Raw genomic sequence first — 23,251 nt, 5'->3', positions numbered from 1 at the left:
GGGATATTTAAAAAAGCGTGGCTTATCGTGGACACGTTGCATATTTGACAGCCTTGAAAGACAGTGTCACATCGCATGCAAGAAGCATCACAGAGGATCAATTACGGTCGGCCATTGAACACACTGTTCATTGCCCTCAGGTTTTACACCTTCAGAATGGGGACCAGATTAAGCAGTATCCTCTGCATCGCTAAGGTCTTTATAGCATGAGCGTTTTGCACAAGTAAAGTGTTTGTTGCTTGCAGCGTCGATAAGTGCTATAGTGATGAGTTTTGATGTGTTTTTTTATGGAGCTGTCTTCTGCGTGTCATGAAATATCATACCAAATTTGGTTGCATTTGGACTTCTAAATATCTCTCCAGATAGCATTGAATTAAGTAAATAAATTACGACCACCCGGCACATTGATAAACTACACGACACTTGAAAAAATATATATATTTTTTCATTTACATTTAATAAATGACATTATTTATTTTATTTATAAGCGTGAGTACATAACAGCCTATGACTTATATATCACAAAAAATTTCGATTACATATACGAGAGGGCATATGGTTAAAGCTTTATAGTTGAATCGACATTAAATACAATTACTGAATGAATAAATTATTTACAGCCATTTTGTTATGGCGTATATTTTGTGTACAGTACAAAGATTTATTTCAAACAAATATTTAAGCATATTACACATATGAAAATATGTGTAATATGCTTGATAGAAGTGTGTTTATCATCTTTTTCATTTTTTAAAGTTTTATTTTAAAATTTAATACGTTTAATTCTATATTTTTTATATATGAGTTAAAACTTTTGACGATTTGACGCCTTATTTACAGTCAATATACAGACCATTGTTTATTGTCTAAAATTCGGCTCTAGTTTCGGGCTTGAGTATTAAGCCATAAGATATACTTCGAATTAGTATATTAATTTTATGTAATTAACAATCTTTTTCCGATTAAAATTAAGGCACTCTCCTGGTTGTATAGTCGTAAACTTGCTACTAATATAGCGTATACTGTAAATCATTTTATTTTAAAAACCTTCAAATATATTTAATTATCTGCAAGAATAATTTTACTATATATCTTTAAATAAATTAATATTCATGATTTTATACTATTAACAGAAAGTGCCAAATATTTTAAAACAAGTTAAAATTTACACACTCTTTACGAAATAAATAAAATAGATATTGCTAGTTTTGACTAAATTACAGTATATAAGAATACATAATGTTTAAAAACTTAATAAATTAGAAAATTATGTAATTTGATTTCTATATAGATATAGTAAATAAATAAGCTGTTTGAAATATTAAAAATAAGCTTAAATAGGATTACGGTTCTTTTTATCTTTTGTATGCCTTCAGTCTGTTTCACAAATGGTAATTTTTCACTATAATATTAATTTTAGCAAAAAACTAAACTTTGTAGAAAATCCTACATAGCGAGTAATAATTTTATACTATAACGACTTAGAAACGTTTATAAATTAATAAAATATTTTAAATTTTAGGTAATTACATAAATAATTTTAACTTCATCTTCGAAAAAAAAAAATTCTTTTGGATATACGGTAACGTAAAATTTAAACATATTATTAAATTCTATATTATATACTTCTTTATATAATAAATTTTTAAAAACTGATGAAAATTTTTACTATTAAATTGATATAAAATCAGAAAATATTATTTTGTTGATAAATTATTTCCTTTTTTTATATTTCATGAAACTTATAATACGATATTACTAATTCTATCTTTATTCTCTACAAGTTTATCAAAATTTTCCATTACTTACTTATTTATTATTATTATTTTGCAGCGATTTATTTGTAATTTAATTTTATAAATGTAGAAACGATATATAAATCAAAAATATGTACATTAAACAGCATTTTATTTAAAACAATAAATTATTTGTTTTATTTTATAGATAATAATCTACAAATTTGTGAATAATCTAATTTAAATAAAAGCTTGTAATAAGCTAAATAATATATTCAAATTTAAAAAGTAGTTGTATTGTATCAATCTGATTGTATAATTTTTGATATTATCTTTTGCCATTTCATAATTATAAAAGACCTTCGTGATAAGGAAACTTTTTAAATATTGATAGAAACAATTAACAAACATATACATGCTTTATTTATTACAGTACCGATCTATAAAAAATTTTTCTTTTTATTTAAAATGATTCCATTCAAATAAAACTAAATTCTTATTATATCTAGTATATTGCATGTAATTAAGTGCTTCGTTCAGAAATTATAAAATTAAATTAATTTTATATTCATTTATAATTAAAATATACTCTTCTATGATAGTCTATTTACAGCTGCGAATTTTTTTGAATTTTATTTTCCTCAATTTCACTATTCATTACTAACATAAGCTAAACAAGCTGCAGCTTAGGACCTCACACTTTTACATGTATCGTTATTTGGTGGAGAGGAAGGGCCTTTTATATGTTATAGCTTAGGGTCACAAGTTCAGCCTGTCAACAGAAGTTATAAAATATATAGCCTATATTATATGATGGCAATTTGTATTATCATTTCGTCTTATCATACATTTTTATCACTTACAATTAACGAATTTTAATAATATCTTACTTTGTATCAAATGATCTTAGTGATATTTCACTAAAATTTTATCTTCTGAAATTATTTCTACTTATATAAGATCCGGTTATTAAAGTTGTGAAAACAATCTTTGGCTTTTCGATTCACTCGTGAGAGATTTTTATCGTTATTTCTTTATATTTCTAAACAAAATGCCTAGAAAATAACTTGAGTCTAAAACTAAGTCATTATTTAAATCCATATATAATCCGCACATAGTTGATATATGAAAATATATCAAAAATTTATAATATTCTTTAATAAATATCTTCAATTTGAACTTCATAGTAATTGTTCTTTATATTAGAAAAGTAATAATTTATATATAAATTTCTAAAAGAATTTCAGAATAAAAATAAACCCCAAATTAGCCTGCTTTAAGTTTAACAATTATTTTAATAAAATAATAAAAATCAGTTAAGTTATTTGATTTATATTATAATATTTATCTATTATTTATGAGTTTTCAACTGCTATCTTTCTTGAACTTTTTAAAATAGATAATATTTCGTATAAAATATATGTGTTTTTGTGAAGTAAAACATGGCATGTAATTTGCATTTGTTTGCTTGTAATGATGGCTAATATGTTATACTGGCAAATGTTTATACCTATATCGTGTTCAAATGCTATTAAGATCTAAATATCTATGCTAGTTGTTGTAGATTAAGCAAGAAAGAATTCAATTAAAATTCAAAAGATGAAAACTTCTGTCATCTTGTTTGTCATTTATACAAATAACATATAATTATGGAATAAAATAGTGTTCTACATTATAAGTAAATAATGTAATATTTATTATAGCATGCCTAGAGTATATAAATTGAAATTATAGAAAATAATTTGAATAACGATTTTTAAAAAATATATATTTAAGTAATGCGATTAATTCTACTAATAAATAGAATAAAGAAAATACAAAGTTATCTTACAAATTAAATGATTCAAAAATACATTTTTCATTTTAAAATTGAATAATATTTGTATTTAATAATTAATAAAATATGATAATATTTCAAATATAGAATTGAAATACTGTATAGATGCTGAATGAGGAAAAATTATTTAAAATAGTTAATAATTATGACATTTTTAAATTCTTTTGTTTATTTAGAATTTAGAAATGAATTGTTAATAAATTACAGTTTATATTTTCTTTCCTTCAAACAATTTATTTAACATAACATTTCTTTTTAAAATTTTTAATAGTGCTGAGTATTGTATTCAATACTTTTTCTCCATCTTTTATTACAGTAATTAAGGAGATGACGACTTCAACTTTTTATATTTTAAATATTTAATCTTAAAGTAAGTTTTATAAATAATTTATTCATGTCATTAATGTACTTCAATTATTTTTTTTTATTAGCAATAAGTCTCAAAAACTGAGTTTTTCTATAATAATGGATGCTATAAGTTAATTATATACTAGCTCTATTCGTAAATAATTTATTTAATTTGTTTAAGAACTTTATTAAAAATTAAAAAGGTTTCAAACATAGTCTATGTTGAATGCTCAAATTATTTTTGAAAAATACTAAATTTTAAGTCAATATATTTATTATTTTAAATATTTTAAACAATTTTATATATGATTTGTCATCTGCATCTCTTTCAGAATTGAATAATAATCTTAATGACGAAATAATAATAATAAATTCTTTAAATAAGTTGTATTACATATGTATTTAATAGCTCTAATTGATGTTTAAATGTAAATATATTTGAATTTAATTGTTATGATTTTAAATACAAAAATTTATAAATAAAATACTTATTTTTAGTAAGTTTATTTAACCATGTCAGAAATGTTTTCTAAATAAAAAGTAACCTATACAGGATGTTTCTTGACTCTGGAACTACAGAAGTTACGTTTATCTTTGGTTATTCTTTTACATGTAAATCATGGCGCTAAGTAAGAAGGAATGAATTCAAGCTATTTTGATGGTAGGGATCCGCAGTCAGCGTTAAATTGCCAAAAAGTTTAACAGGGTGCATCCAGGTTGTATGTGATTGATGGAAAATCTAAATGCAACCTGTTAAACTCTGACGGCGAATCCACACCATCAAAATAACTTGTATTCACTCCTCCTTAGGGCATGTTTAATAAGTCTAGAACCATAAGAGTTACGTTGATATTTGTTTATTCTTTCACATTTATATGTAAAAGAACAAACAAATATCAACGTAACTCTTATGATTCTAGACTTATGGGATACACTGTATATAAGTGGCATTTTAAAATATCGAATTCAATATTAATATTAAATTATATAATTGATTCGGTCACTTGTGATCTGGTCAGTAACTTTAAAATGAAGTATTTTGATTTTTTTGAGGGAAACTACTTAAATATTGAACTCAAAACAATAATAACAGAATTCTTGAGTAATATCTAATAGGCCCTATGTGGTGTTTGGTGCATGAGAACTAAGATTAGATAAACCGAATAAAATACAAATTACAGTTATATTACGAGCAATCTAATCATGCAATAATATAAATGTTTCTACTTTTTTTTAATTTTGAGTATTCAAATTGGTTTTTATATAAATATAAAGCGAATATATTTGATTTATATTTACGAGATTTATTTTGTATATTGTAAATCATATTTATCATGGAGAATTAAGCGAAAAACATTCTGTTTCATTACAGACAAACAAAAACATAGTGATTATGAATGATGTACGAAGAAAGTACGAAGAAAGTATTTATTTCGTACGAAGAAAGTACATTTACGAAGAAAGAATATTTATTTAGTACGAAGAAAGAATATTTATTTCGTACAATATGTTTGTATCCAAAGGAAAAAATAACAGAAAATAGAAAAATTTATTCATATAAAATTGAATAAACTGGATGAAAATTAGAGACTGATATACGGCGAAAAATGTATAAGCAATTATTTGGTAATACGATCTTAAATAAGATATTAAATGCAATCAAAACATATTCTAAAGAATTGTATTTAGACTAATTATTATTTAAATTTTATACTTCTGAATCTGAAAAATTTGTAAGTCAAACTAAAGATAAATTGTAATACTCTGAAACTATAGGAAACTGTGCAAAAGATTTTGTCTCTTGCTTAAAACCCAACCAATTATTTTCTGATGGATTTTTTTAATGAGTAGGTTCTTTTGGAAAAAATCGTTTCAATAATTTTTTACACGTAATTCTACGGGATAAATAACAACTTTATTTGAACATATATCCAAGGAACTTTTGGAAGATCTAAGGAAACTTTGATCTTTTCTTGTTTTTTTTCCCAGTAAACTGAAAAATTCATCCTATGAAAGCCTAAAATATAAGCCTAAGAATTAATTATAAATATTTTACGTCCTTTACAATACTTAAAGTAAAAACGAATAAGGTCGGTGTACGGGTTAAATGTAATTTAATAAATTACAAATATAATTTTTTNTTAACACAAATAAAGTTTCCGTTTTAATTATAAATGGATTTATATAAAAAGTAGATTATTTTTTTTAGAATTTCACTATATTAAAAATTTTTTATTCGAAATTTCAATTCAAAATCACATTTTAATTAATTGTCATTCAGATTGAACTCCATTAACATATATTTTCTTAAAATAAAGAGGGTTGGAAGTTGATATATGATATTTCACCTTTTGTTCTTATCGCAATATTCGTCGTTAACAAAAAAATACCACTTAAGAGTAAATGTAGTTTGATAGCACTTTGAGCAGTCTTAATTACAGAAACAGAGAAATAAATCAAGAGTCAAATGGGGAAGAAACTTTTTTTAGAGCTTTGTTCTACTTTACCTATATCTTTTATGATACCAGGCTTATAGGAAATTTTCCTATACATTTAATGGTTCGATTTAATGTTATTTAATCGCACAAGAATTTATAAATTACAATTCGAATCTTAAGAATGAATTTTAAGATTTCTCATTTATTATAATTACTTTTTGTACAATAAAATTTCAGAAGTGTACTTAAATCACTTATAATAATAGTTATAGAAAGATCTTAAATATTTAAAACAGTAATAATTATGTACTTTAAATAGAAAATTTTTTAATTTGAATTATAATTATTAAATAAAAACATTACTAAATAACCAGCTTAAGCTTTATTTGCCATTATTTAAAAGTATCTATTTTAAGAACCTACTGGAAGAGTAACGATTCTTTAATAATACAACCGCGTTATTGAGGTAATAACTCGATACTCTTTCCGGGGTCAAGAAATGCCATTGATATTCTTCGAACACTGCATCTTAGTTTATCCAGCGCATATATATTCGACATAGCAGAAAAACAAGATAGGTCTACAGAGAAAAAGCTGCCGGCGGCTTTTAATCTATAAACAGATATTGCGAGATAGTTTACTAAAATAATCGGTAAAAAAAAATTCCACAAGAAATATTCTATAAGAAGCTTGTTATAATAATAATAAAGAATGTCTACTAAAAAATGCAACAACTTTTTTGTATTTTTAAACATGATATTAACGATTATTTCTGTTATTTTAATGAGGATCATTTAAAAAACTACGATCTTAGCAACCTTCAATAATACCAATTCAAAAGAATCGGCAATGTTTGTTTTATGACATATATCAGGCGAGCATTTAGAAGTTCCCCGGAGCTTCTATTGAAGGTATAATTTGGGGGGACTGATTATTTTAATTCCATTAAACTAGCGAGGCAAAAATATGGAAGAAACTTATTGGCATTGCAATCACGTTCGTCTGAAAGGAGAAACATTGAATTGCTCTGAATGGTAATGTCCCGTTATTTATCGTTCGGCCAGCGTGTAATTTATAATTCAATATGACGTTAAAATGATAAAGTATTTACCAGTTATCTACCAAATCTACTTTATGTTTGAAGAACAGGGAGAATTTTTTCTAGAAATGAAACTTCTCGTTTGATTTGTGAAAATATTCGAATAGAAACTAATCTTTATAAGTGACTTCTCGGTTCAAAATAAAATATTTAAAATCCGTAATATTCTGTTACGAATTTTTTTTTTTTTTTTTTTTGGCAAAAACACGATTTTGTTTAATTACCTGGCGTATAGTCAAAATCTCAATTATTATGATTCTATTCTAGAATAAATGATAATTAATGATTAATGGTATTTTGTTATTGAATTCGAAACAAATTTATTTTCGAAAATAACTTTAAACACAAAGAACAGAAATTCCTGTAATAAATATAAAGTAAAAATACAGTCGAACTTTCATAAAGAGCCACCTGCCAACAACGGCCACTTGTAAATAGCGGCAAGATTTTCAGGAAGTTTTATTTTTATGAGTAAAAATGCGTAGCGTACAAAATAACCTATAAACAACGACCATCGTTTCCCTCAGTGGTCGTTGTTCAGAGGTTTGACTGTAGTAAATAAAATAAGACATATTTACAGTGGCGCGTTATCCTATGGGTAAAAGGGAAAATTTCCTGTGTCTCCATCCACAGTGGGCCCCAAACCAATCTTTTATAAGAAAATATTTCCCTCAAAAAATTCCTTGGAAAAAATTCAAATCTATTTATTAGTATTTTAAAGTCTAATTTAAAGCTATATATTTGATATGAAGAACGATTTCACAACTGTACTATTTTGCAAATGGTAAAGTAATATAGAAAGAACTGGTGATGAATAGAGTTTAAATTCAAAATATATTATCGCTTTACAACGAAATAGTTCGAAAAATCAAATTTAAAATAAATAAATAAATAATAATTCATAAATCAATTTATAAACATAATACTTTGTGGGCCTATTTTAATTCGAAAAACTTTATTTATTATATAACGTGTAATCACAATCAAATAGAATATTTATTAAAAGAACTTACAGTCTATGTGACATTTCCTTAATTTCTGTACATCTTGTCCGTGACATAAAGTATACATATTTTTACCAGTCAGTTCTTCAGCTGTGTAGTCAAATAATTCTGAAACTCTGTAAGAGAAAAAATAGATAATTCTTACGTTACTACAATAAAGAAATGACTAATTGAAAATATATGAAAAATTATTGATTTTAAAGATCGTTTAAATGAAAATAAAATAATAAAATATCCTGCCTGGGTTCACAATGAGCAATTCTGAAGTCAAAAGTCAGCCTTGTCACAAACATATCATTTTCCAACCTGACTTCATTGACTGAGGGAGGAGGTAGAGCAATGGCCAAACCAACCATACCCATTACATTGGGTGGTTGTTTCCTGCTGTGTGAGAATGTATATTGAGGTCGAAGGTGACACAAGACTAGCACCACCTATAAAAACCATATACAGTAATTCTTTAAATAATAATAATACATTTACATAAGTTGATTTAAGAAATTCAAAACCATTTCCATTTTAAATATATTATTATGTATTTACTAATGGAAAAATAAATTATATTAACTAGTTTAACTTTAAAAACTTATTTTAGTTATATATATTTTTTAGTAATTTAATTTAAATGTGTAATTTTAGTAACAATATCTTAAAAATCTGCGATAGAAATCATTTTATATAATAAAGACAATGCATTTCAATATCCTTTATACATTCATAATTGGCATATATTTTGATTTTAAAAGGAAAAGATTGATCTGTTTCACGTTGAATCGCATAAGCAATTACACGGCATTCATTAAAAATTGTACAAACAATTACATTATTCAGATTTAAATATTTATTCTTTGTTTGCATTTCGCTGTCAATATTGTTAAATGTTAGCCTATGATAATAATGTACTTAAGTATTTTCGGTAATAAATTATCAATGTGTATGTTTTCCTTGTCGAATTTAAAGGAAATTTAAAGGAAAATATGACTTATGATTATTTTTTTATAATTTACATTTGAAATTTCCTGTAATTTACTCTTTGGAGCCATGAGTACTTATTGAATTTATGAAAATTTAAGGCTATAAAAATGAAAAATTAAGTTATTTTCGGAAGAAAGCTTTTTACTTGATTTCATATTTTAAATTATCTAGAATGGACTTCAACTTATTAAGTCAGTATTGTTAAAAAAAATTCATTTAATAATTTAATTTTTTTAATTATTTTAACACAAATAAAGTTTCCGTTTTAATTATAAATGGATTTATATAAAAAGTAGATTATTTTTTTTAGAATTTCACTATATTAAAAATTTTTTATTCGAAATTTCAATTCAAAATCACATTTTAATTAATTGTCATTCAGATTGAACTCCATTAACATATATTTTCTTAAAATAAAGAGGGTTGGAAGTTGATATATGATATTGCACCTTTTGTTCTTATCGCAATATTCGTCGTTAACAAAAAAATACCACTTAAGAGTAAATGTAGTTTGATAGCACTTTGAGCAGTCTTAATTACAGAAACAGAGAAATAAATCAAGAGTCAAATGGGGAAGAAACTTTTTTTAGAGCTTTGTTCTACTTTACCTATATCTTTTATGATACCAGGCTTATAGGAAATTTTCCTATACATTTAATGGTTCGATTTAATGTTATTTAATCGCACAAGAATTTATAAATTACAATTCGAATCTTAAGAATGAATTTTAAGATTTCTCATTTATTATAATTACTTTTTGTACAATAAAATTTCAGAAGTGTACTTAAATCACTTATAATAATAGTTATAGAAAGATCTTAAATATTTAAAACAGTAATAATTATGTACTTTAAATAGAAAATTTTTTAATTTGAATTATAATTATTAAATAAAAACATTACTAAATAACCAGCTTAAGCTTTATTTGCCATTATTTAAAAGTATCTATTTTAAGAACCTACTGGAAGAGTAACGATTCTTTAATAATACAACCGCGTTATTGAGGTAATAACTCGATACTCTTTCCGGGGTCAAGAAATGCCATTGATATTCTTCGAACACTGCATCTTAGTTTATCCAGCGCATATATATTCGACATAGCAGAAAAACAAGATAGGTCTACAGAGAAAAAGCTGCCGGCGGCTTTTAATCTATAAACAGATATTGCGAGATAGTTTACTAAAATAATCGGTAAAAAAAAATTCCACAAGAAATATTCTATAAGAAGCTTGTTATAATAATAATAAAGAATGTCTACTAAAAAATGCAACAACTTTTTTGTATTTTTAAACATGATATTAACGATTATTTCTGTTATTTTAATGAGGATCATTTAAAAAACTACGATCTTAGCAACCTTCAATAATACCAATTCAAAAGAATCGGCAATGTTTGTTTTATGACATATATCAGGCGAGCATTTAGAAGTTCCCCGGAGCTTCTATTGAAGGTATAATTTGGGGGGACTGATTATTTTAATTCCATTAAACTAGCGAGGCAAAAATATGGAAGAAACTTATTGGCATTGCAATCACGTTCGTCTGAAAGGAGAAACATTGAATTGCTCTGAATGGTAATGTCCCGTTATTTATCGTTCGGCCAGCGTGTAATTTATAATTCAATATGACGTTAAAATGATAAAGTATTTACCAGTTATCTACCAAATCTACTTTATGTTTGAAGAACAGGGAGAATTTTTTCTAGAAATGAAACTTCTCGTTTGATTTGTGAAAATATTCGAATAGAAACTAATCTTTATAAGTGACTTCTCGGTTCAAAATAAAATATTTAAAATCCGTAATATTCTGTTACGAATTTTTTTTTTTTTTTTTTTGGCAAAAACACGATTTTGTTTAATTACCTGGCGTATAGTCAAAATCTCAATTATTATGATTCAAGTTAAGGCTATTTCACAAATCAGTTGTTAGAAAAATTTGGCTTTAAACTTAGAAAAAAATTAGTCAAAAAGTAGGGCAAACGTTTTTATTTTTCATTTTTAACTCTAATAATCAATATTGAAAATGGTTCTAGTCTTTATTTAAATCCTAATATTTAATTTTCAATGTATCAAAATATTTTCGTTTAAATTATTCTGCAAAATCCTAAGACGTACAGAATTAATTTTGATAAAGCAATTGCAGATATCCTAATTAAAATTTTTATATATTTTGAGAATATTCTTAAATACAAAGCATTAAAACATTGAGTTTAAAAGAGAGATTGATTCCATAAAAGACTTACTCAATCTTATCACAGATTATGATGAATTTAAATTGATTTATGAAGTGAAATTTTATCTCTGATGATTACATTTGGAGTCGAGAATAGACCTATTTGTTATTTCCAATATGTTTCTCTATAATTCACATAAATAAAAAGACAATATGCAAGTCAAAAATATGTATAAGACTTTTTATATATAAAATAGGCCAGACAGAAAATAAAGAAAAACTGAAATGCTCATAAAATAGTCATGGCAATTCCCATTCAGTTTGGAAGCAATTTTTACTTCTAATGCAATTGCACCCATCTAATTACCATTCACTCTTTTCTGAGTGTTCAACCAAGAAGGGTAGCAACCCTCTAGTCTCTCGAGTACTGCTTACATTTAAAGCGAGGGGATGATCGGTGCCTCTGTAGTGATAAAAATCGAGTGCAAAATCGTTTACGTTCCCTTCACTCTCTATAAGTCGTGGCAAAACGGCGTTACATCTATTACTAAAAACTAATTTTCTGTCAAGGTTATTTGAATGCCATTTTACCTCTTTAATGCATCTCTGCGTAATGAGGCCACATATAGATTTGTTTAAAAATTCTATCTGATGAAGCACGTCGACTGGTTTTTCTTTTAATTCTTTAAGTTTGGTTTTTAAGAAAAGGTCTATCGGCTAATGGATAGCAGAGTGAAAAGCATTAAGGAATACCTGCTTAGTGAAATTTCGACTAGGTAATTTTTTAAATGAATGATTTATTAAATATTTTTTATTTGAAAACTGTACACTGAATGCACAGTATCTTCGTCAGTTTTGTATTTTCAGTAGCGCGTTATCCTATGGACAAAAAAGAGAGTAACTGCGTGGGGCTCCACCTGAAACCAATGTTTTATAAACTCATTAGTGTAATAAGAATATCGAAATTTAAATTTAGGCTATATCTGGGACCCTAGATTTTCGGTCAGGCGCAGGGTCCGCATCCTGCGCCTTAAAAAACGAACGAGGAAACCTGGGAGAATTCACCAAAATCTCCCGAAAAAAAATGTTTGAAATCAACGCTGTACATAGGGTCTGTAATTCATATTTGCCTGGGGTATCGTGAATCTATAACGCGGCACTGTATATTTTTTAAATCCTTTTCCTCGTAGAACAAATCAACAAATCACCAATCTCCTTCAATCATTCTAATTTACGGTGACAGAAATCAAATCCAAAAGATGGAAAATTAAGTCAGTTTTATGAGTCCATTCCTTGCATTTAAGATTTTGAAAACCCCCAAAGGCAACAATTCCCCGAGCACTGTAGTAACAATCAGAAAAGGCAAACGTTAACAACTTTTCCTGGACATAACATACTGTTTAATGAGATCTGAGAAAACTCCCAACGCGACTTGCAATCGCCACACACACCAGATGAAGAGTAATGAGGAAGTGTGGACCTTACTAGTCTGTGTAAATCTCCGTAGTTAGTATCCTAATTGCTAGACAACAGACCACTCGTCCGTATACACTCCCTATTGATAATTACAATCAATTAAACAATGCTGCAAAGTGAAACAAGTTGGCGAAACTGTTGAACGCTTTCAACGATTTCGGGATAATCCGAGTTTCGGAACTTTTACGGCTGATAAGGTAAGAATCAAACGATTCGAGAGATTGGTCGTAAAACGTCTCTTCTTTTCTATCCAATCCCTTATACTTTACTTACCCTATAACCTGAAGACTTGAAATGGCAACCACGTTTCGTCAGAGTAGATTTCATTCGAATACAAAACGACCTTTCAAAACCTTTGTAGGGTGTTGTGTTGTTCAATGTCATAACAGGAGCTGATTATAAAAATAGTAAATTTATAAAATTAATCTTTATAATATATAATTTAATTCAATCATAAAACTTAAGTTATTCTTTACGTTTGCAAGTACTGTATTGGAAGATTAATGTTAAGTGTTTGTTTTGTGCTGCCATCTAGAGAATGAAATCTGAAGTTTAATAAACACACCTCTGATTTTCAGAAGTACTTTGTCACGAAAACTTTCATTATTTTTTTAAAATAATTTACATTTTGTGCCGGATAAAAATTTTTAATTTTTACTGGCATAAACTTTAATGACTTTTATTTTTAGTATCTTAAAGGAATTTATTTATTAACATATCTGATTGAATATCTTTTAAGGATTTATCTACAATTTTCTGTAAAGAATTATAATTAATTAACTTAATAAATATTTATAGTCAATTCCTTTTATGTAAATGCAATGATTTTTAATAAATGAAGTAAATTTTTTCTTCTTTATATTCAAGTCAATCATTTTGTTTTTAAATCTTTTCTAATCACTTTTAACAGTGTACAAATGACTAAATAATTACAATTTTTGAACTTGAATTTAAAGATAGATTAGGTGGTACTTATTTATAATTTTGTGTTATAAAAATCCTCCTAATCTATCATTCGTTATCTCTAAATCTCAGTTAATTAATTTTCAATTAACACGATTTTTAACATATAAAAAGTAATATCGTAGACCAATTTCAGACAAATAAATCATCTTGTCTTCTTTTTTTTTAAGAGTTACAACTATAAAATTTAGTAAGCATTTTATTAAAAGAATATACCATTTCTGTTAGACATCGCAACAAACTAGTTACCTTGCCTTTCGAGGCCTGTTGGGGTTGACGGTCCACCAGGTGCGGAAGATGATCCATCATCAGATCCAACTGATCCCGGAGAGGGCATAGGTTGAGTCTGAGTTAGATTGATACCTAATTGTTCCGCTAATTCTGCATGGTCTTGTTGGTGACAGTAGTCGAAAATACTGCTCCCTGTCATTTCTACCTGTGTAGATCATGTTAATTCGTGTTTAATACTTTTTCTTTTAATAAAATGCAAATAGAAATATAATTTTTTAAAATAATTTAATTAATTTATTATTTTTATTTTGAATGTGGAATAGTTCAATCAAATTTTAAGTAAAATTATCGAATATGAAATTAATATAGATTCGGATTTCAATGAATATTTTAAAATTTAAACGTGATAGTACAGTTATATCTTTCAAATACTAAAAGAAATGTTAAAATTATATTTATTTATATGACAAATTCTGTAAAAATTATTCATCTAACGTTATTCTATTTTTATAATTTTACTTTCTTGCTGGTTTAGTTTATGGCTTAGGTTTGGTTTATACTCTTTAGATGACATCACGTAAAACTTATTTTCCAATTGATTATAACAAATGACCCTATAAATTTGTCAAATTGAATTTGGTTCCTCTCTTCTTTTCCCGAAGAGCGACAGGTGGAAGAAGTAATCATAGTTTTACGCATTCGCATTCGTTACGTTGAGCGAAACGATTCTGATTTATGTCTTACCCATAATTTAAAAATAAATAACTTTTTATCTTATTAAATAGTCGTTTAGATTATTCTTAAGAAATGATATTATTTGAATCTAAAGAGGTGTTTATTCCTAATAATATTTTCAATGAAGTAATCACACGCATGGAGAAGCATAGAGATATCTATCTTGGATAATCAAAGCCACTAATCAGATTGTAACAACCAAGACGTCTCCATGCTCTCTACGGAACACACAACCGAAATTAATACAAATACGCATGCGTGATACTTACATATAATCGCGTTACTTCAATGCAATTAAAGATCACGCATGCGTTTCGTAACTCTGCTGCGATTTTTGTCGTCGAGTTTATTTGTGAGGCGATACCCGAAATAAAAAAAACACTTTTCCGACATTGAAAAAACATATTTCCTATTCGATTGGCGTTCGTTTCGCCATTATACAAACCTCAAAATCTCCAATTTGACAAGCGGATTCTTCCCCTTTCTGTAGCTGGATTGTGACGAAACGACAAAAATATATGACAATTCATTGGCTATTCTCACCACGTTTGTCACATTTATGACATTCGTCATTTAATAGGCAGTTGTACGTAACTATATTGTTACACCAATACTTTCCACGCTCCGTTAGATGCTATCATTCGGAAACGATAACATTATTAACACATTTATCTGAATGGTTCGGTGATTACTTTTAGGAAATAAAACATTAACCCATATTATGGGAAAGAGTATAAAATTATTTTAACTTATTAATTATCGTAAAGTGTTTTTACCCTTTTCGTGATTTGGGTATTCAGCTAAGAACATAGTTGTAGGCTATAAATGCAAGTACATACCAGATTGTGTTATTTCCGTAGTACAATGCATTTATATACATCCGTAATACAGATTAAGTGCTTACGCCTCTAGGCATAGATAACATATCAGATAATTATAGATATAAATATTAATTTCGTGATATAAAAGTTTTTACAATGATAAGGACTGAAACGGCCGCCAAACCTTTCGAGTTTTGATTCTCCAAAGTTTGCAATGTTAAGAAGGTAATTTATTGCCATACATCGTAGAAATTTTTGAGTTCTTATTAAAGTTAACCACACATTCATTAGATTAAAAGTCTAGTATCTCTACCCTCAAGCCATACCTGGCTGGCCTCTCAGGTATTTTAGGAACTGCAGATTTCTCCTCGCCAACCTTGCCCCATCAACTTGACACAGCAGTAAATTTTCTTGCCTTAACGAAGTTCAGCTAAAAATTCCATGAATTTTGTATAAAAAGGTAAAAAGGGAGGATCACAAAATACTACACTACTCTTTTTTTTTAAAATCTGAGTCCATTTTGTATTCCCATAAAAGTTGATGATTCAAAGTCGGTGATAAGAAGTTTGATGTTCCTCTTCAGCCCACGCATTGAAAGGTCTGACACCAATTGCCAAGGGTGGGACCAGATCTCTCGTTTTCTCTCTCTCTTTTTTGTTGTCGAAAAAATTTTAAACGGCCATGGTCTGTTTTGTAAACATAGATGGGAGGCTTTGATTCTTTGCCAATAGTGTAGGTTATAAAATAAAAACCCACTCAAAATGTAAATTTTATTTAAAAATTCATCAATAAGAAATTAAATGACTGAATATTAATGATATTGTTGAAATTAAATCATTAGATAGGCCATTATGGATCGTAAATCAGATGTAAACTTCTTTTTTAATTCTTCAATGAAAGTGTATTGAAACTTAATATAAAAATTATTCATAATTTTTTTTTTTTAACGAAAAGATTAAAAAATTCAATTTTACTGATTTATAATTTGAATCTCTGAAAATTTGAGTTTGATAAGATTGAAAAATTGACTTGTTTTATTTATTTTTTTAAATATAATTTTATAAATCAAAACATTATTTTAATCGCATCTTTAATATTTATAGACTATATTAAAATTATAAATTAATAAACATTCAAAATTACCTGAGAAAGTCCTAGATATATCGAAACTGTTTCGGAAATATACAAAAACCTGCCATCAGCTGCTAAAGCGAATGCAAATCCGTCTAATGACTGAAAAATACATAAATAATCTTCAAAATAAAGTTAAAATATTTAAATATTTATAAAGAAAAAAAGATATTTTAGTTTCATAATCTCTCCATAGATGGTTCTGTCCCTTATCTAATATTGAGATATGAGGCCATAAAATACACTCCTCTCTAATGTGTGCTATTTAAATACCTTTTAACTTAATAAGACTGTTGAATACAACTTTTATAGTAGATTGGAAACAAAAATAGATATTTTTTTCTTTTATTAAGGTTTTAATTTTAGTAATTATTTTCATAGTAACGCGTATAATAAAACGCTTTTATGTCATTTATATAAGTACATTTGTACATGGAATACCCCTTAAAAAATTATTATATATAACTACATCGCATATATTGTATATTTTATTAACTGTTATTAGATGTTTATAAAGTAATTTATCTCTTTTTTTCAATTACTGTAATATTGAACAGCTTTTGTAGTATAATTTTCAAATCTTATTAAGAAAAACTGATTCTTTGGTTATAATCGAATCTCCTTAACATTAGGGGCCTATTTGAGAGAATTATAATTAGCTATTCTCCCTTCCACTTACATTATACTCTAAATTAAGTCAAATAATAACAGCTATTATGAATAAAATTTCTCTAAATTATGGTTATCTATTGTTAAAAATGTTATTGTTAATGGAACTCAAATCCTGATAGGAGTGGTCGATGGACTAGGCTGTCCCGGTCAAATTTGATTGAAATCTGCTCTACATTCACCGATGTAACAGCGAAATGGTAGTTTAAACATAGGCCTATAGGAGAGAAAGCAGAAGGAGATTTAATCCCGTTGCGCTAGACAGTGACCTTGAGCTTTGCTCTTCCGTATTTTGAAAGGCACTCCTTGGATTTAGGGCTCCTAATGGGTAGATGTTATAACAAGTATCGTTGCGGTTGATGCTCGAAACTGCATGCAACAGGTTCAAATATTTACCGTCGACAGCAGAAATAAACGTATAAATAGGTGTTATAGAAATTCGTGAATTCGAAAATTGAAGTTTATTTTACTTTATTTTTAAGTACACAAGAGGCCAGTCCACTTTTTCTTCCTTAACCAGTCGCGCCAGAATAATGATTCTAATTCTAAATACGGCAGAAGATGGAAAAGGTGAAGAGTTTATCTCTATTTTCAATCATTTAAATGTCAAAGCGGCTAAAAGTGTTGGTAAAATGTGTTTGCATTCGCAGTTTTTCCTGTAGAAACTTCACGTTATCTAAATTCTGTTTTATAAGCATCATTTGTAAGATAAATTAAAGCAACATTTTTCAAATAATAATTTAACGTATTAAAGGCTGAAGTATACAATGTTTATCCTTCACGAAGTTCAGTTTTTTTTTTCTTTGGTCTTTTAACCGGTATGGAAAAGTGAAGATTCGATAAGAACATAAACTAAATATTTTATTTTAAAAATACTAAAGAATAAAACTTCACCTAAAAAATAATAATAATAAAGTTCGTGGCATGAGAAATTTTCGGTGTTAATATACAAAACGTGATATCGCCAAGCGGAGCTAAACCATTGTTACAGTAATTACTTAAGGAGGATGGAGATTATAGACTGGAAGAAGATTTATAGGATTCTTACCTACACGTAACTTTACCACCGAAATTCGTGACGTAGGTGTTTTAACTATCACGCGTTACAGGAATACAGGCTACCGACAAATTACTAGTTTGAATTCCTACCATAGATACATCAATAATGTGTTGTCAGTTCTTTTAAATGACAACCCATGAGAAAATATCCTTGTTTGAATAAGGAAAAAAAAATCTTAATGCCTTTAAACAAATCTTTAATTTGATTTCAACCCGGAATATTATGATAAGACATTCATTTATTAAGACTAGTTTAAAAAATAAAGCCATTTAAGATTTTTTATTATATCATTATTCCTAATGCGCTGTTTTAGATCTAAGCCGTTAGCAATAATAAATCTTTGTTTCATCAAAATTTCCATCTGACTGTATAATTTATAAAACAAAAAAATTGAAATATAGTCTAGATGTAAACACACCTGGAAATCTAGATGAATAAATTAGATTTTATGATAATTTTTGTGTATTAAAGTTTAGGCCTATTAATGTCTCGCTAGCTAATCTGTAAGAAGCTTTTAAAAAATGAGTTCGATCCCGAAGTTTTAACTTAATCATCGAAGAAATAAATCTCATATTTTAATTTTGACAATTAGATTTATAAAATAAAATAAAAAAGAATGGGGAAATATGAAGCAGGAAATTCATTTCCTTAATTATTAAAGCCAGATTGAAGCACCCTTCTCATTCGGATGATAATGAAGTAAAAGCGCCATATTTTATATGGCTAATGTGTGCATAGTTAAAGGTTCAAACATCAAATGATATTACTCACCTGGAGGATGTGTGTCCCCTGATGTTGTTCAAATATCTCCATGGCAACTGCTGTCATAGATCGCGGACGAAGAGGAGCACCTACAACACGCACAACATCGTTCATATTAGTTTGTTTAATTTAATTTCTTGGCTATTCGGTGAAATTTTAAAATATTTAAAACTTAACTATCATCCTAGAACAAATTATTATGANTGTTTGAAGAACAGGGAGAATTTTTTCTAGAAATGAAACTTCTCGTTTGATTTGTGAAAATATTCGAATAGAAACTAATCTTTATAAGTGACTTCTCGGTTCAAAATAAAATATTTAAAATCCGTAATATTCTGTTACGAATTTTTTTTTTTTTTTTTTTGGCAAAAACACGATTTTGTTTAATTACCTGGCGTATAGTCAAAATCTCAATTATTATGATTCAAGTTAAGGCTATTTCACAAATCAGTTGTTAGAAAAATTTGGCTTTAAACTTAGAAAAAAATTAGTCAAAAAGTAGGGCAAACGTTTTTATTTTTCATTTTTAACTCTAATAATCAATATTGAAAATGGTTCTAGTCTTTATTTAAATCCTAATATTTAATTTTCAATGTATCAAAATATTTTCGTTTAAATTATTCTGCAAAATCCTAAGACGTACAGAATTAATTTTGATAAAGCAATTGCAGATATCCTAATTAAAATTTTTATATATTTTGAGAATATTCTTAAATACAAAGCATTAAAACATTGAGTTTAAAAGAGAGATTGATTCCATAAAAGACTTACTCAATCTTATCACAGATTATGATGAATTTAAATTGATTTATGAAGTGAAATTTTATCTCTGATGATTACATTTGGAGTCGAGAATAGACCTATTTGTTATTTCCAATATGTTTCTCTATAATTCACATAAATAAAAAGACAATATGCAAGTCAAAAATATGTATAAGACTTTTTATATATAAAATAGGCCAGACTGAAAATAAAGAAAAACTGAAATGCTCATAAAATAGTCATGGCAATTCCCATTCAGTTTGGAAGCAATTTTTACTTCTAATGCAATTGCACCCATCTAATTACCATTCACTCTTTTCTGAGTGTTCAACCAAGAAGGGTAGCAACCCTCTAGTCTCTCGAGTACTGCTTACATTTAAAGCGAGGGGATGATCGGTGCCTCTGTAGTGATAAAAATCGAGTGCAAAATCGTTTACGTTCCCTTCACTCTCTATAAGTCGTGGCAAAACGGCGTTACATCTATTACTAAAAACTAATTTTCTGTCAAGGTTATTTGAATGCCATTTTACCTCTTTAATGCATCTCTGCGTAATGAGGCCACATATAGATTTGTTTAAAAATTCTATCTGATGAAGCACGTCGACTGGTTTTTCTTTTAATTCTTTAAGTTTGGTTTTTAAGAAAAGGTCTATCGGCTAATGGATAGCAGAGTGAAAAGCATTAAGGAATACCTGCTTAGTGAAATTTCGACTAGGTAATTTTTTAAATGAATGATTTATTAAATATTTTTTATTTGAAAACTGTACACTGAATGCACAGTATCTTCGTCAGTTTTGTATTTTCAGTAGCGCGTTATCCTATGGACAAAAAAGAGAGTAACTGCGTGGGGCTCCACCTGAAACCAATGTTTTATAAACTCATTAGTGTAATAAGAATATCGAAATTTAAATTTAGGCTATATCTGGGACCCTAGATTTTCGGTCAGGCGCAGGGTCCGCATCCTGCGCCTTAAAAAACGAACGAGGAAACCTGGGAGAATTCACCAAAATCTCCCGAAAAAAAATGTTTGAAATCAACGCTGTACATAGGGTCTGTAATTCATATTTGCCTGGGGTATCGTGAATCTATAACGCGGCACTGTATATTTTTTAAATCCTTTTCCTCGTAGAACAAATCAACAAATCACCAATCTCCTTCAATCATTCTAATTTACGGTGACAGAAATCAAATCCAAAAGATGGAAAATTAAGTCAGTTTTATGAGTCCATTCCTTGCATTTAAGATTTTGAAAACCCCCAAAGGCAACAATTCCCCGAGCACTGTAGTAACAATCAGAAAAGGCAAACGTTAACAACTTTTCCTGGACATAACATACTGTTTAATGAGATCTGAGAAAACTCCCAACGCGACTTGCAATCGCCACACACACCAGATGAAGAGTAATGAGGAAGTGTGGACCTTACTAGTCTGTGTAAATCTCCGTAGTTAGTATCCTAATTGCTAGACAACAGACCACTCGTCCGTATACACTCCCTATTGATAATTACAATCAATTAAACAATGCTGCAAAGTGAAACAAGTTGGCGAAACTGTTGAACGCTTTCAACGATTTCGGGATAATCCGAGTTTCGGAACTTTTACGGCTGATAAGGTAAGAATCAAACGATTCGAGAGATTGGTCGTAAAACGTCTCTTCTTTTCTATCCAATCCCTTATACTTTACTTACCCTATAACCTGAAGACTTGAAATGGCAACCACGTTTCGTCAGAGTAGATTTCATTCGAATACAAAACGACCTTTCAAAACCTTTGTAGGGTGTTGTGTTGTTCAATGTCATAACAGGAGCTGATTATAAAAATAGTAAATTTATAAAATTAATCTTTATAATATATAATTTAATTCAATCATAAAACTTAAGTTATTCTTTACGTTTGCAAGTACTGTATTGGAAGATTAATGTTAAGTGTTTGTTTTGTGCTGCCATCTAGAGAATGAAATCTGAAGTTTAATAAACACACCTCTGATTTTCAGAAGTACTTTGTCACGAAAATTTTCATTATTTTTTTAAAATAATTTACATTTTGTGCCGGATAAAAATTTTTAATTTTTACTGGCATAAACTTTAATGACTTTTATTTTTAGTATCTTAAAGGAATTTATTTATTAACATATCTGATTGAATATCTTTTAAGGATTTATCTACAATTTTCTGTAAAGAATTATAATTAATTAACTTAATAAATATTTATAGTCAATTCCTTTTATGTAAATGCAATGATTTTTAATAAATGAAGTAAATTTTTTCTTCTTTATATTCAAGTCAATCATTTTGTTTTTAAATCTTTTCTAATCACTTTTAACAGTGTACAAATGACTAAATAATTACAATTTTTGAACTTGAATTTAAAGATAGATTAGGTGGTACTTATTTATAATTTTGTGTTATAAAAATCCTCCTAATCTATCATTCGTTATCTCTAAATCTCAGTTAATTAATTTTCAATTAACACGATTTTTAACATATAAAAAGTAATATCGTAGACCAATTTCAGACAAATAAATCATCTTGTCTTCTTTTTTTTTAAGAGTTACAACTATAAAATTTAGTAAGCATTTTATTAAAAGAATATACCATTTCTGTTAGACATCGCAACAAACTAGTTACCTTGCCTTTCGAGGCCTGTTGGGGTTGACGGTCCACCAGGTGCGGAAGATGATCCATCATCAGATCCAACTGATCCCGGAGAGGGCATAGGTTGAGTCTGAGTTAGATTGATACCTAATTGTTCCGCTAATTCTGCATGGTCTTGTTGGTGACAGTAGTCGAAAATACTGCTCCCTGTCATTTCTACCTGTGTAGATCATGTTAATTCGTGTTTAATACTTTTTCTTTTAATAAAATGCAAATAGAAATATAATTTTTTAAAAGAATTTAATTAATTTATTATTTTTATTTTGAATGTGGAATAGTTCAATCAAATTTTAAGTAAAATTATCGAATATGAAATTAATATAGATTCGGATTTCAATGAATATTTTAAAATTTAAACGTGATAGTACAGTTATATCTT

The 23,251-nt window shown here is 27.6% G+C and overlaps 1 protein-coding gene across 1 annotated transcript in view; it reads right to left on the bottom strand.

Annotated features, from left to right (window-relative positions):
• Positions 1-23,251, bottom strand: part of LOC111618974 (protein trachealess-like) — an 85,674-nt gene that overhangs the window by 33,251 nt on the left and 29,172 nt on the right. The window contains exons 5-8 of the mRNA XM_023360600.1: positions 22,846-23,032; positions 21,907-22,025; positions 8,703-8,896; positions 8,472-8,578 (exon numbers count right to left, since the gene is read on the bottom strand). Coding sequence (XP_023216368.1) covers positions 8,472-8,578; positions 8,703-8,896; positions 21,907-22,025; positions 22,846-23,032 — 607 coding nt within the window. The remainder of the gene's footprint in view (positions 1-8,471; positions 8,579-8,702; positions 8,897-21,906; positions 22,026-22,845; positions 23,033-23,251) is intronic.

The sequence above is a fragment of the Centruroides sculpturatus genome, unplaced genomic scaffold (genome assembly GCF_000671375.1).
Source record: "Centruroides sculpturatus isolate CEXI.00-Female unplaced genomic scaffold, Cexi_2.0 scaffold241, whole genome shotgun sequence".
Classification (NCBI taxonomy): Eukaryota; Metazoa; Arthropoda; class Arachnida; order Scorpiones; family Buthidae; genus Centruroides; species Centruroides sculpturatus.
The sequence above is the reverse complement of the archived record's forward strand: the minus strand, read 5'-3'. Positions and strand labels throughout refer to the sequence as shown.